This window comes from Anarrhichthys ocellatus, unplaced genomic scaffold (assembly GCF_004355925.1).
Source record: "Anarrhichthys ocellatus isolate YVR2014 unplaced genomic scaffold, GSC_Weel_1.0 scaffold54, whole genome shotgun sequence".
Lineage (NCBI taxonomy): Eukaryota > Metazoa > Chordata > Actinopteri > Perciformes > Anarhichadidae > Anarrhichthys > Anarrhichthys ocellatus.
Window position 1 is genome coordinate 2147216 of NW_022280084.1, and position 15204 is coordinate 2162419.

Sequence of the window (15204 nt, forward strand, 5' to 3'; positions counted from 1 at the left end):
TAAGAGTTGTCCAATATATCAGACACTTGTCTTTGAGATTATGGTCGGTCTTAGTTTATGTATTTTCTGAATGTTCTAACCCGTTTTTTATAAACTCACCCTTGTCTGTTGAGGATGCTCTGGGCCTGCTGCTCTATGAACAAATCCCCAGGTGAGATGCCGTAGCGAGGGGAGGGCAGGGAGGCCCGGCGGGCGCTGCGAGGGGAGCTGGGCACCGCTGCGATGCTGTAATCCCTGGTGGAGGCGGGGCTTGGCTCCTGGTGGGCGGCGTCCTGGTGGTGGTGCTGCTGCTGTTGGGACTGAGGTGGATGCTGCTCCTGGGTTCTGGATCTAGAAGCGACTGGGCGCTCCTGAGCCGCACCGCGCCGGTGGTTCTCCATGTTCATCGCTCTCTCCCGCTCCGAAAATCTTCTGGGCCTATCTTGTGTGGGGGGAGGGGCTTGGTTTGAGTGGGCGGCGCTGGAGGTGGAAACAGGGGCAGGGTCTGGGTGTGTCCTCATGTAAACCCTGCCCACTCCAGCACGATATGGTACCCTGGGCTCCCGTCCTTGTTCCTCAGCTTCCTGTCTGTCTCCCTCTCGCCTGGGAACCATTTGTCGGTCAGAGGCGTCTGTGTCACGCCGAGAGCGGTAGCGTGGTGTGTAATCGATGTCCGCCTCCTGATCCAGGAGGATGCCATAACGCTCTGACAGCTGGCGGCGGCGCTCGGCTTTGTAGCGGGCGATGCGTTCGGCCTTGGAACTGAGGCTGGTGGGGTTTGTGGGGCCAGAAGTGGGTGTGGATAGTGTTACTGGGTCAACATACACCAACAATGGCTCCTGACGGCCACTGCCAACACCACCTTTGACCTGAGGGGATCTGTCCAGAGATGACAGCTTCTGGGGTGCCTCCAACTCCTCTCGACTGTAGCGCCTCACTGCGGTAAATAGAGTAAACGATTACATTCCAGCAACCTTGTTCAGATGCATTCTGGCGTCCATGTACCTTCCATCCCACATTACACATATGTGGCATTATTCTAACAAGTCACATCACAGATGTTCATATCAATTAGCAAATTCACATCTTCCAAAATGCAAAAATATGGCAGCATCATTTGTTTTTGGAAGTGCATCGAGCCATGCTTACCCATCACACAAGGTTCACAGGGATCTGAGGCGCGGGTGTACCGCGGAGGATCCTCCTCCAGCATCCTGTTGGCTACCAAACCACCAGGCACCAGTGCAGGGGGAACATCACTTTCCATCCCCTCCAGGCGCCGGGCTATCCTCTCCTTCCTGTCGACAGGCAGGAGGCCGAGGTTAAAGGTCAGCGGTTGCTCAGTTGAGTTAGTTTTTATGAAAATATTCAGACAAGTTATTGTGACAAAAAGGGGAACCCTGAAGATACCTGTTCATTCCCAAATCCTTTGTGACGGCTCCCTCAAAGTGTTTCTTCAACTCTGAAACTAAATATTGGAACAAAAAAATTATATTTTGTAACATAAAAATAAAACTACATGATCTCTTCTGAGTTATTGTGTGTGCTTAGAACCAATGCCCACCCTTGGGAAGGACAGCCAGGACTTTGGCATCTGTATCTGAAACACTCTTGACCAAGGTGGTCTTGTCACCCAGGGAGAAGTCACTCTGAAAACTGAACGAGAAGACAGAGTCACAAACCTGCGATCAAGATGAAACTTATTACATTCTGAATTCCTAATAAAAGAAAATATATATTTTATTTAATACATCCTTCTCAAAAATAAACGGTAATTATAGGAGGATGAGCGGCTGCTTTACTTGAAATTACTCAGTGATAAAAGAGGTGATGCTGAAAGTAGCTAAACTATAATTTTTCTCCTACTTGTTCAGATTAAAGGGCAACAGTAAATTGTGCCTAGTTGTCTATTTCAGCCGTCCACACAACTCTGCCATGTGTTAAAGAGGTGATGGCAGGTAAAGGGGAAACTCAGCTGGTGTTACTTCCAACAGGATCCAGCTTAAGAACGAGGTCAGCAAGTCCCGTCTCTCCTCCAATTAGAAACAGACAATCGAGGTCTTCTCCTAACGTCATTACCTATCACAATCAACAGGTCACACGAACCAGGAGAAATAAACTCACCTTTCTTTTCTGTATTTTTTAAACAGGCTTGTCATCTTCAGTTAGTGTAAATTGTCTGATAAATACACAGATGTATTTTTTAAAAGGACCAAATAAGTTGAAACTGCTTGTGACACTCAGGGTTTATGTTCAAATAAATAAAAATGTTCTTGTGTATCTTACTGCCGGGCGTCTGAAGAACCGGAGGAAACACTGTGAACTAATGCAAGAGGAGCTTGGGTGCAAAGTGCTCCTGAAGGAGGTATTATGGCCTTAATGCCATGTGAACAAAAAAGTGTCTTTAGGATAAGCTGTTCCAGGCACCCCCTGCTTTTAATGCTTACTGAGCATGATAAGCTAAAGCGCTCTACTGCAGTAAAGCCTATATCCTTACATATCCCCATCGTGATGACAAAGCAGAAATTAGACAAACGTAAATGCAAAATATTTGCATTTATTTTAACTTAACTCTCTTTGTGCTGCTGTAACACCTGAGTTTCCCCTCTTTGGATCAATGAAGGCATGTCTTATCTTGTCTTTCTGGAGGTAACTTTGGTGATTGCGAACAAAAAACTCACCTTAAGGCCTCTGTTGGCAATGAGGCTGAGCTGCAAAGCTTGGGCCGAGCTTTAGGTCCAAACTCTAAAAGGAGAAACAAGACTCCGTCAAACGTATACGACAACAAAAAGGGTCTACACTCCACCTTTCAATATTCTGTATCTCTGTGCTGACACTGGGAGAATCAGAACATGTTTTCCTGGTCAAAATTAACTGCACATTTCTGGCATTTGGAAGTAAAATAATAAAATGCTAACTTCATGCACTACTTGTCCATATGACACAATGGATGATAATTTCAGTTTCATCGACACCCGTAGTGAATTTGTGTCTAGCAGGAAATTTGAAGGGTCAGTGTTTGCTTCAGGCCTCAGACGCCTCGGTACCAAATAGGCTGTTAATTGTGCACAAGAAATCAATCTTTCTGTGTTTACGTTTAATAAGTCTCAAATTACCACCAATACCTTTTATGTCTATCTTCCTTTAATGTAAAGCCGTTTGTGCTGCATTTCTTGTGTGAAGGGTGCTATACAAATGAAGTTTATTATTATAGTTATTATCATTATTATTATTATTACATTTGTATGCTGTCTTAAGCATTCAGATGGGTACTGTAGAAGGGAAGTGCTCAGACTGGCTTTAAAAATTCCCCAGTATATTTCATTGAGACCTCTTTGTTAGCTCTGCAAGGGTCCTGACGCAGCGGACTCCAGCAAAACAGGAAATTAGTTTTCTTTGAAATTTTGAGTCACTTGTCAATAAAAGGCTGCTCAGAAAGTTCACACCCAGTTCCCAACTGATAGGTGACCGTCTCCCTCTCGTGCTACAGCAACAGCAGCCTGTTGTAAAGTTGTATCCCAGTATAGGAGCCGGATCACCTTACTGCTCCAGACGCCTCCAGAACACCTCCGGCCTACTTTGTCCTCAAAAGACTGTGCGGCAATACAGCAGGGAACGTTTATCAGGACAGAAAGCATGTAAGTGTGCTGGTACAATCCTAATGATCACTTAGACATCAAGTTCAAGGGCTTCTCAGTGTTTTGTGTAGTGACCCGGGGGCAACTTCATGGACTCAAAATGGACATGTTTTGGTGGAAGTGACGACAGAAGTCAGAATTAGACACAAGCGAGGACGTCGGGGTTGGAGGTCTTGTAACATTATTTTGTGATATTTTTAAAGCCTTTGGGAACCTTGTGTAACTGCATCTGCCTGTTTATCTGTCTGGAAAGCCCCTTGTACAGAAGCCAGTCCGGCTTTTCCCTGGAAACGCCTGCAGGTTGTCAACAAAACAAGCCGCACAAGGCTCAAGGTTGACAGTGCCAGAGAGCAGCTTAGGCTGCTGACGGTCCAAAAGTGAGCGCGGTGAGGAGAAGGATTTTCTATAAATATTCAGAGGAGCGAAATAGACTTCCTGTGTGACTTGGGCCTTTCCCTTGCACACAATCTGTTCGGAGGTAACGATGGAGCTCATTTACAAGGTAGAACATCAGAGAGGAGGAAACAAGAGAAAGCACATCATAGCACACACCTGTTGAATACACTAAATGTAGTCATCAATATCTTTCACTCCTCAACCACACTTCCCATTCATTCGTTCAAAGCAGCCTGATGCTAACATTCATACCCAAAGCAATAGATTATCCCAAAATCCTTAAAAGTATCTTACACGCGTCATGAATCCTTGTTCATCGAATCCAACCAAGCCAACAGAAGCAAAACAAGGAGTCCACCAGGAACCGTGCCGAGCCGAATCCCCCTGCCTACCCCCTTACCACTGACAGCCACCGGCTCTGTCATCTATCTCAGTAAGGAGCTCAATTGCATTAGCAAAGCCCCCCCAAGTAGTCTATGGATTTAAGGGTATTCAAGTGGGTTTAGCAAGTCCTCCTATAGCCGGACCAAGCCTCCCCTTTTCAAAGGCCTTACCTTGGCCACACGGCTGCTCATGGTTCACATGGTAACTAGAGATCCATGGGTTTCGAAACATGTTTGGGGAGGAGAGAAGAAGGATGCCGCGAGACTCCCCCTCCGGTCACAGCGGTGGGTGGACAGCACGAGTGGCAGCGGTGGAGGCGAGGGCTGCAACCAGCAAGCGGACAGGCAGGGATGGAGGTGGTGACACAAAATGACCGCACACACACACACACAAACACACACACACATACAGATACAGCCACGGACAAGCACACGGCCACAGCAGAGCGACTGCCCCGGCTACACAGCAAGAACAGACTGCCTGTCATACGTGATTTGTATGTGTCGGTGTGTGTGTGTCAGTGTGTGTGTCAGTGTGCGTGTGTGTGTGTGTGTGTATGTATACACGTGAGGGAGCTGAGAGAGAGAGACAGCGCAGCAGGGTGCTAAAGCAGCTCACAGCCTTAATCAGATTACAGGCAGAAATTAGCCTTGATGATAAAAACTCTGGAACAGGATTGGAGGAGGGTGCCAGCAGGGCCGCAGGGGGTGGTGTTGGGCCCAGGGCTACTTGGGAGTCAGATGGTATCCTCAACGCACGCACACATCACACATCCAAAAACTAAAGCCGGAAATTGCATTAATATGACTATCGTTTAGTCGTCTGCTGGTTAAAACTGTTTTTAAATGCAGTTGGAGAATAAAATTCAGTGTGCCACTGGGAGTACGACTCTATATGTGTTTTACTGACAGCCTTGTCTTGGTGCCAGTTCAGCCAGTAAGAAACACTTTATTAAGCTGTTCATCATTTCCTGCCACATTGTAATCCTTTCTCATTCAACGCAACACCGCCAGCGAGGATTTTTGTTGTTAAGAAATCTTATAAAAATGACTACAACTTATTGATTGGGGGTGTACTTTATTTCAGTTTCTGTCCTTCGTCGTCATGAGTCTCATATTTACCGTCTTACAATGAGTGTCCAACAGTCACATGACCAGACATCACATCAGAGACAGAGTCCTTATGACGGTTCTCCAAAAGCTCGGAAAAGTGTCTTCCTGACATTTCGTCTTTTTAGTTTGTTACCAATGACGAACGTCCAACAGTTTACAAGAGTAAAAGTATATCACAGGGACTGCCAAATCCAAATCAATGCGCTCACATCCCCTCTGAACTAAAACAACAGGGATTGAGAATAAATAAAAACTCACTAATATCTAGTAATGCCATGAGGTCGTTTACCATTTACTGTACTTTACTGTTTTGTCCCAGTACAACAAATACGCCTTTGGGCTTAAAATCATATTTAGTTGTATCTGCAACCGTTAAAACCCAGAAACAAAAAGAAGCAAAAAAGAAATGTAACACAAAGTCGGAACCAATTAACTCAGGATCAAAGCTATACCTTGATGGCTAATCAAAACTCTAATAAAAGAAACCTGTCTGACGGATGAAAAGCTTTGGTTCTGCTAATTAAATTGTGATGTGACGCCCTGGACCTGCAAAGCCTGAGTATGATACAATACGTGGTCTTTATCGTCGCTGCAGCATTTGTTAACAAAAGGAACAAAGCATAAGTCTGCATCACACACAGAATAGGCAAAACATCCGCAGCTCTTTTACTGTTGTCACACACTATTTCTGGTCTAACTCCTCGTCTGTCTGCTGCTTTTTCTCACCCTTTCACACACAACCTTACCCCCCCCACCCCCCACCTTCCCTAGTCTGCCTCCGCTCCCCGTTGACGCCCCTAATAAGGCAACATGTGTTGTGAGTGGCTGCCTCGGGGAGAGGTCACCCTGTCGGCCGGTCGGTGTTTACCAGGAGGACCGTCTCCCCGCCTGCTCGCCACTCTGCCTTGTTTTCTTCCTCCTTCTCCCTTTCATTCCTCAGATTTGTCATCCTTGCCTTCCATCTTACCCAATCTTGCAGCGCCACCCTCGCCCAACTCCCTCTCATTCCTCATTCTCCTTTTCTCTCCTCTCTTTTTTGCTCTCCAAGTCAATGTTGCTCTTTAACCCTCCTTCCATGCCAGTGCAACAACAAACATGATAAATGCTCCGTCACTCGCTCTCTGTCTCGCCGCTTGCATGCATTTTTGGGTCAAATTTTTGGGTCAAATGCAGAGGTCAAATTTCGTGTATGTATATGACAATAAAAACGGTTTCTATTCTATTTCTATTTTTACAATTTCAAAACAGGTCACGCGTCTTTCATGAAGCTTTTTTTAGAAGTAAACCACACTGGCATAAGACATAACATTTTCAACGCCAACGCCAAGTAACCAAACAGAGGTGGACTACGGGTGGGTGGGTCGATGACAACATGGGAACTTGTGTCAGACCTCATGACCAGGACACAGACTTTCATCACTATTTAAGTCAACAGGCATTTGTTGACAAATTAGCTCATTCATTTTGGAGTTGGGTGTTTTAAAAAGCCATTTAAAGGAACAGCGTGTACAATTTAGGGGGATCTATTGGCAGAAATGGTATTTTTTTTTGTATAAACACCGGAAAATAAGAATCATTGTGTTTCTGTTAACTTTGAATAAGCCACTTGTCTCTAAATACAGAGCGGGTCCTCCATGTTTCCACAGTAGCCCAGAACGGACAAACCAATCACTGGCTATCGATAGGGCCATTCGGGTTTTATTTCCGCGTCAGCCACTGTAGTTCTCCTGCAGGCTTGGCACAGGGGAGACGGTTCAGTTGCAATCTGCAACCTCGCCGCTGGAGGGCGCCAAATCCTACACAGTGCACCTTTAAAAGCCTTGTATCTCATTTGCATAATCTGCAACTTTCTCTGTTGTTTTGTACTTTCTTTCCATTGTTATGTACATTTAATAACTGTAAATGTCTGAATGTAAAGACTACTGATGATCCTCGCCCTGACTCAGGCTTTCCATCCTCATGGGAAAGAGAGAAAACAACAATGTTAATAAAAAAACACATTGTGAGAATATAGGATCACTATTTTTTAATTCAAAAATACTACATTTTTTTGTCAACACATAAATAAATCATATGACTTAAAGGCCTGCAGCCTGTAAATTACCATTTGCACAATTATCACTCAACACATCAACTGTCGGGTTTATCCCTCTGTCAAATGATGATTGTGCGTTCATCAGCTACAGAGAAACCTGCACCAATAAGTCTTGGTCCGTGGGGTCACAGACAAATAAAAATGTGAAACTTGGCTCACCGGTTTCATCTTGCAACACTGAAGGTACAAACCAGTCAATAAAACTCAACACCCGGGACATCAAGTAAACACCACGAGGTGTGTGACTCAACATCAAAGCATCTCTCTGCTAATCAAACGTTAAGCTCTGAAGCTCAGCAGCACACTGGTCATACATTGTGGACTTTTCCTTATGGATACCACATGACCCTTTGTTTCAGTCGGCCTTTAAGCAGTCTGAGCTCTATTGAGCTTTACGTGCTTTATGGGATCGACATTATGACCGACTGGAGTTGAGCACAGACGTCTCTTTCAACAGGACAAAACTTCTAAATCACAAAAAGTATTCCTAAAGGATGGATTCACGTTGACCCTGCAGCTATTGCACACACGTTGAGACAACTCATGTAGTATAAATGTGATGTACAATATTCAGATAATGGAAATTATTATGTCAGTTGTAGTAACCGTTGTTTGAGACCTAAGTGTCTGACCCTACTGAAGAAGCTTTGTTGTACCAAGTAAAGAAACAGTTAAGACATTGCAAAGACAGGTTGTATTGGGCCTTTACTTCAGCCCCACAACACCTGGCAAGTATGATTGTAAAGTTGGACGTCAGAATCCATTTTCCTTTCAACCTTTTTTTCCCACAGTACTCATCTACCTTATAAGTCAACCTCAGAGGAGGATTGCTACTCTTTTATTCCCTGTGTTGAATGTACTGCTGTGCGATATGGAGAAAAACTAATATTACGATATTTCCCACCAAATGCCTCGATAACGATGTTGCCACGATATTGTCGGGTTGACCACTGATGCTTTCACAAAATATTCACACAATCAGATTTTTTGATGAATAATTAATGCAGATATATTGACTGGGCACAGACAAATAATAGGACAGCTGAAGTTCAGATTACACGAAATTACTGTGATGCAGCCTTTGAAACCAGGAAGACATGCTATATTACGATATCCAAAATCTAAGACGATATCTAGTCTCATATCACGATACTGATATGATATCAATATATTACCCAGCTCTATTTAAATGTGTGCTCTTAAAAGAGCGTGTCTGTATTTGAAATCAGGTATATCAGACATTTTCTTTCTTTGCCTGTTCAGCCATTCTGGATTACAGCTGCTCATACGAACTACTCACTTGTTGAAGTGTTTTTAACAATAGATAAAACGCATGTCTTTCTGTACATCCTGGAGGACTTTTCCAAGGCAACTGTTACCACACACCTGGTGTTTAGAATAGCAATGTGGTTATTGTTTTATTGAGAACGTGATCATTAATTCATCAACTTCTGTGCAGCAGACACCGAGCCAATCTGCCTTTATTAGGAGAGACTGTCTCCTTACCGGTTTAGGTTGGCTTGTTCAAACGCACTGATGTACACTGATTCATACACCCATGCACTATTATAAACACATGCACAGGCATGCAGAGGAAGTATATGATCGAAAGTCTCTCTCACACACACAATAACATGGGTCAAGTGAGAGCCCGAGGCAGCAGAGGAGGAACCTTCATCCTTCCTCCTCCCTTAAACATTTACTCTTTAGATCCAGATCCGCGTTCCTCTCTGCTGCCTTGCATCAACTCTGCCTGACACTCGGCACAGAAATCTGCCTGCTCTGCTCTTATATGGATATCGATGAGCACGGAGCCCGGTGCTGCTGATGAAAGACACTTAAGAAGTTCTGCAACTCTCAGACGGAGCAGGAGAGAGGGAGGGAGGAGGAGGGAGAGGGAGGGAGAGGGAGCAGAGACAGAGTGGGAGAGAGTGAAGGAGGAGGGAGAGGAAGACTTCATGCCAGAAATGGTTACTTGAGGATTTGGATGTCTTTCCTCCTTCTATTGAAGTCATACTTCCTCCCCGTACAGCTTTCTAAACGTGTATAAAATGACTAAACCGCGTAGGACCCAACCATTGTTTGTGTTATAAGATATTAAGCACTTTATTTGACTTATTGTTTTTGTGTTCCTTGTTATATTCTGAGATTGGGGGCATTTGGATTGCCTCTGAACGGCTCTCAACATGGCGACGGCTGAGCCGGCGGCTCGTAGCTAACGGTGCTACGGCGCTAACAGTACGAACAACAGCAAACATGCTGACAGAGCTAACAGAGTTTACCTGAAGGGGGAACCAGACAGTTAGTGCGACGCTTCTGCTGTCTGTCGGGACGGCGTTATCAGCTGTGAACCGCCCTATGAGAGCAGTGCAGAGCTAACCAGTGGTTCACGCGCACATGCTAAAACATGCACTAAAGGCACTCTCGGCTTGCCCGGCTGGTAACATTATAGTTCAGCTTAGTCCAATACTTAGTTTTACTAAATGGAGCCTGAACCCACCATAATGTAGCCAAATATGATGGTTAAACTGTGTAATTAGCATGATCACCTGGTCATTTTTTTAACATCCAAAATGCTGATTTAAGGAACTTTTTTTGTCGGATATAATACATTTTACAGCTATTCTTCTCAAGGCTTATGAGTGGCACTACTCTCTCATACACAAAGAGAACCGGTGCACACGTGTGTTAGGAGACTCGTGCGAGAGTAGATTTCACCCGTTAATCCCAGACATCTTTACATGTAACCCAAAGCAGCAGTCACACTTTGAGACAGAGGCCAGCATGTTAGCAGGCCAGCGGTAGACCCGTGGACAGCTCTCTGACATGCTAAGTGCTGACAGTAACCGCACACAGCGGGGTGCTGAGTACAAGCAGCAAGTCAACTGGAGCATGAGACCACTCAGCAGGTCACACACCTGTTGAACACAAATACGAGTCGTGTTCTCTTTTTTAATTAGGGGGCAGGAGGATGATGAAAGGATGTGAAAGGAGATGTTGATTGAATTGAATCTTTTGCCTCTGCAGCATGCGAACACCAACGACAACAACAACAACATTAAAAAAAAGGTGCACAAATCTGCACTTGCTTGCTAAAGGAAACCTGAAACTACTTTGAATAAAAGCTTTTTGTTCTGATGTCCATTAGCTGACCAACGAATAAGCTTATTAGTGCAAATAAAGAAACGCAGCAAAGCATATTTGCATTTGTTCATTTATATTCTAAACTATTTCAACAAAAAAAAAAATCAAATGAATGCTTATAACTGGGTGTCAGATATGTCTTCTTATATGTCGATGAACAGAATCCAGTGGCAGAGGTTCAAGCGTGGGGCCGGTCAGTAAACCTGTCTGTTCATTGTGACGGGTGCAGCAGGTGCACCAAGCAACTGTCGTAGGGAGTTACATGCACTCACACACACACACACACACTATAAAAACAAAACTGTGGAGAAATGACGCCCGACCACTGTTGGAACAACGGGCCGGCCCAACACATAGACGAAAGATCAGCTGCACACACATGCCACCATACAGCCGTAATCTGGAGGTTGGAATGCTAATTCCCGTGTGGTTACTTGAGACGGCGCGCAGCAACAAGAGGGAGGTTTGGTTGGGACACTACATTCAGTCCTCCGAGGGAGAAAATGTAAACCAGACACGCACACTGCTGAGCTTTGGCACCAAAGTTTGAACCCACGACAGGGTGGCTTGGTAAAAATAATGAAGAGTGGTTATGAATGAGTTTCCCAATCTTTAGTAGGTACAACACTTTCACTATCTTTGATTCTTTAGGGCACTTTTTAAATGAAGTAATTCTGATATTGTCTTTGACTGTGACCCAAAGTGATCCTGTTTCAACAGATGATGGTTGACACAATTCACCTGCTGATACCTATTACACCAGAATTAATGAATAAAAAAGAACAAATGGCTGGTTAACAATCAAAGACACAAAGTTATTTAGTAATTAACAGCCATTCTTTTTCAAGTGTACCAAATCAGGTGTGAGGCTGCATTCAAACATCCTGTTATAGTTCAGTAAATGTTTCATTGCCTTATTAGATACCAGAATATTATTGCAATTATTTTGGACATTTAAGTCATGAGGAAGCTATTGTAGCTCAAAGGTAAATTAAGTAGCCCAGTGGTTCTCAAACTGTGGGGCGCGCCCCTCTAGTGGGGCGCGGTGGTATTACAGGTGGGGCGCAGGGGGAAATGCAGAATATAATTTTTTTTAATTTTTTTTAAAGTAATTAATAAATACATGGCGAAATGTATGGAAGCCCGTTTCCGCCACTGTGAGGAAAAATACAGATCCTGCAAGTCATTATAATGAGATACTATCTCAAAATAATGACTTGGCATCTCATAATAATGACTTACTATCTCATAATAATGTTATGTTTATCACAGTAGCATTAGAATTGTAACATACATTTATGCACAAAGCCCAGATGCACTGTGTTAAGTGTTTGAAGCGAAATGCTAATTTACAACACCTGTCCACAGGAGGCTTTTTGCCAAATTGTAGTTCCTTTTTGCACAGATATAACTTTATTTGCATTGTTTTAACAAAGTGATTGCACATTTTATTTGTTTTTGTCTGATGGAGTAATCTGGTTTACTTAAAAGTGATTGCAATGTTCTTTATTCTATTATTTGAAAAAGCACAGAGGAGGAGTCACAAAATGTTATTTCAATAAAAGTTCAACATGGACCATTTTGTTACAATTTTGTTGTGGCGGTGGGGCATGAACATTTTTCTTCCTCCAAAGTGGGGCGCGACAGGAAAAGTTTTAGAACCACTGAAGTAGCCTAACGTAACAGCTAAACGTCCTTTAATCTACTTAGAGTCTACAGTTTACATAACTCAACACAAAGCTGAATGATGGTTGTCAGATTCATAACTGTCTGCTTACTTGCTGACCTCATATATATCTTGATATATATACCATAGCATGCATGGGATTAAAATAAGAAAGACAAAACCATACTCACAATATTTTAGCTTCGAATGATAGTCCATTTATCCCGTCAGCAGAATTCTGAGATTCAAAACCACCGAACAACGAGTCTCACACGTGCCTTATTTAGAGCGAAGCAGATGCTGAGGAGGCAGGACGCAGGACGCAAGAGGCAGGAGGCAGGAGGCGCAGGTGTGAGCAGGTAAAACCAAAGTCATCCAGTTCCGACTTCAGCAGCCGACAAATATAGCCTGGTGCTTTCCCCACTAGCTCTGCTGCACGGGGCCAAATAAATCAGTCCAGGAACAGCCAAGCAATGAAGAAAGAGAAGAAGGGAGAGAGAGAGAGAGCGAGAGGAGTGAGGTATGCAGGAGAGGGGTGAAGGAGAGGGACAGGGATGAAGTTGAGTAAAAATAAAAAATAAAAATACACAAGAGGGGTGCAAGAACGGACTCCAACAATGAGTGATTCTTCAAACTGTTCCAAAAGTCAAAACTGAGGTTTTTAAAATGTCCATTCATGCAAACCAGGTGTGGGACATTGGTCTGATAGTTTACACTGACGAGTGAGAGGCGACACAACATTGCCTCTGAGGGGTTTGTGGAGTGCGGGCCAAAATCGGCGCGGTAACCTCATCCCACAGCAACCATGTATGGGCTGAAGAGAGCGGCCTCGATAGACGGGCATCTGCCATAAATAGCCAGGAAGCGTCGGGCTCCCAGTGCGGGGGGATCCAATCAGCTGTTAAACTCCAATCCAGCAGCACAGTGTGTGATCCGTACTCCTCAGAGGCTCCTGGACCACAACATCGGGGTCTCTGCAACACGGAGCTGCAATACACTTTTATTTTTGCTTTGAGCAATGCTTGGTTCATCAACACATCATCATTACACGGTGTGTGTAATATTTAAGATTGCGTCCTTGCCAAAGTAGCCTACTAAAGGACAGCTGTTGAGGTGCACTAAAGAGGATCTCTTCTCTGCTGATGTAAATATTTATCAAAAGTTAAGCAACTATTGTTCACCTCCAAAAATAGAAATGTGAGCAAACAAAGAATTTATTTTCCCATTTATTTCACAATATGTCTTCAATTTACAAAACAAAGAAAATAATTTGAAGATGTAGGCATTAAAGTCAACAAAATCCTTATTTTCGAGAAAATTGGCTGCATGTTGGAATTTAACAATTATTTTACCTATTAGTTTGCAATGGTATAATTATAAATCTACTGTAGACAGTGTGAAAAATAGGCTGCTTATAGAGTGACAATGTATTTCACTTGGGCACTAACAAGTATATGTGTCAAAGTGACAAGATGTATGCTATATTTAAAAGGACTAGAAACTGTAAATGTATTATCTGCCTGCACATCTTCTAGTAGAGAAGAATCAGGGTTTGGGGGTGTTTTTGGTATTGTATTTCTATAGTTTAGCTCCATCTTGTGGACATAATAAGTACATAGATACATGCAATCCTTTGCGTTTTTCTACAGGTGTTTACACCAAACACATGTTAAGTGTAAGAAGTACTCTCCTCCTTTCAGTTTATTCTTCTTCTCATGTTCTGGGGTGTGGTTGTAGAGAATACAGTATGTGTGCAAGAAGGACAACTGTCACTGGGCCCTTAATGGAGTTACGTATTCCCCAAGCAACAGAGGCAAGCATGCTTGCCAGTAGTACAAAGTGTAACGTAATGACAGATATGTGGTTTACTTACATTGGTATGACTCAGAGATGGAGACAGCTGTGATGGGGGGACAGCTGGAGATTAATGGCAGTGAGGTCTGAAGAACAGTGGCAGTTGGAACAGTCTCATTCTGAAGACACCAAAGAAGGTGTGATAAGATAAAATAAGATAATCCTCAGTTAGAAAAGTGAAAATGTAATGGTTCATGCTGTTCTGGGGTTTTATCTGAGGAACATAGTCAGCAACGGTCACATGTTGACCTACAGTTACCAAAACTGAAAAGTCTAGCTAACGTTACTACGTTTAGCCTGCTTTCTATGGCAAATCGGAAGCTTCGGGTTCAAAGAAAACCCGGTTTTGATTTGTGGTTAGCAAGAGAACAACATACCACAAGTAAATATTTTGTGTAAAATTACTGGGAACAAATCTAGAAGTTTCCTCCTGTTTGAGGCTAACGTTAAGCTTAAAACTTTAGCTACAGTAGTCTAATTAGCTAACCTTAGGTGTACGTTAGCAGCTAATTAGCTAGCTATTACTACATTCTATGGCTACTACAGGAAACACAAGTAATCATTCGTAATTTCAAAAATGTGTAAGTATGCTGGATGAAAGCCTCTTTAACATCTGGCAGCACCAGATTATGTAGTATTTAAGCTAACGTTAACACTGTTATTTGGAGCTGATACAGTGATTCTGTAAACAGATGTATTAAATTATTATTATTAGTATTGTATACTATGTTATATGGCTACATATCTAATCATTCTCCATCCCCAAATGGGTTGTTTAACTTAAACATATATATATATATATATATATATATATATATATATATATATATATATATATATATATATAGAGAGAGAGAGAGAGAGAGAGAGAGAGAGAGAGAGAGGAAGTTCTGTATCTTTTCAAAATATTTTACAAAGAAAAACAAAAGTATTTCC

The 15204-nt window shown here is 43.0% G+C and overlaps 1 protein-coding gene across 9 annotated transcripts in view; it reads right to left on the reverse strand.

Annotated features, from left to right (window-relative positions):
* LOC116396223 (supervillin-like) overlaps positions 1-4948 on the reverse strand; it is a 35471-nt gene extending 30523 nt beyond the window's left edge. For 8 of the 9 annotated variants that reach the window (XM_031870703.1, XM_031870700.1, XM_031870699.1 and 5 more), the window contains exons 1-6: positions 4568-4948; positions 2661-2724; positions 1544-1635; positions 1390-1447; positions 1129-1277; positions 100-916 (exon numbers count right to left, since the gene is read on the reverse strand). In XM_031870703.1, coding sequence (XP_031726563.1) covers positions 100-916; positions 1129-1277; positions 1390-1447; positions 1544-1635; positions 2661-2724; positions 4568-4628 — 1241 coding nt within the window. In that variant the 5' untranslated portion in view covers positions 4629-4948. The remainder of the gene's footprint in view (positions 1-99; positions 917-1128; positions 1278-1389; positions 1448-1543; positions 1636-2660; positions 2725-4567) is intronic. The other variant, XM_031870704.1, reaches the window with a different exon arrangement.
* Between the last annotated feature and the right edge of the window lie 10256 nt (positions 4949-15204).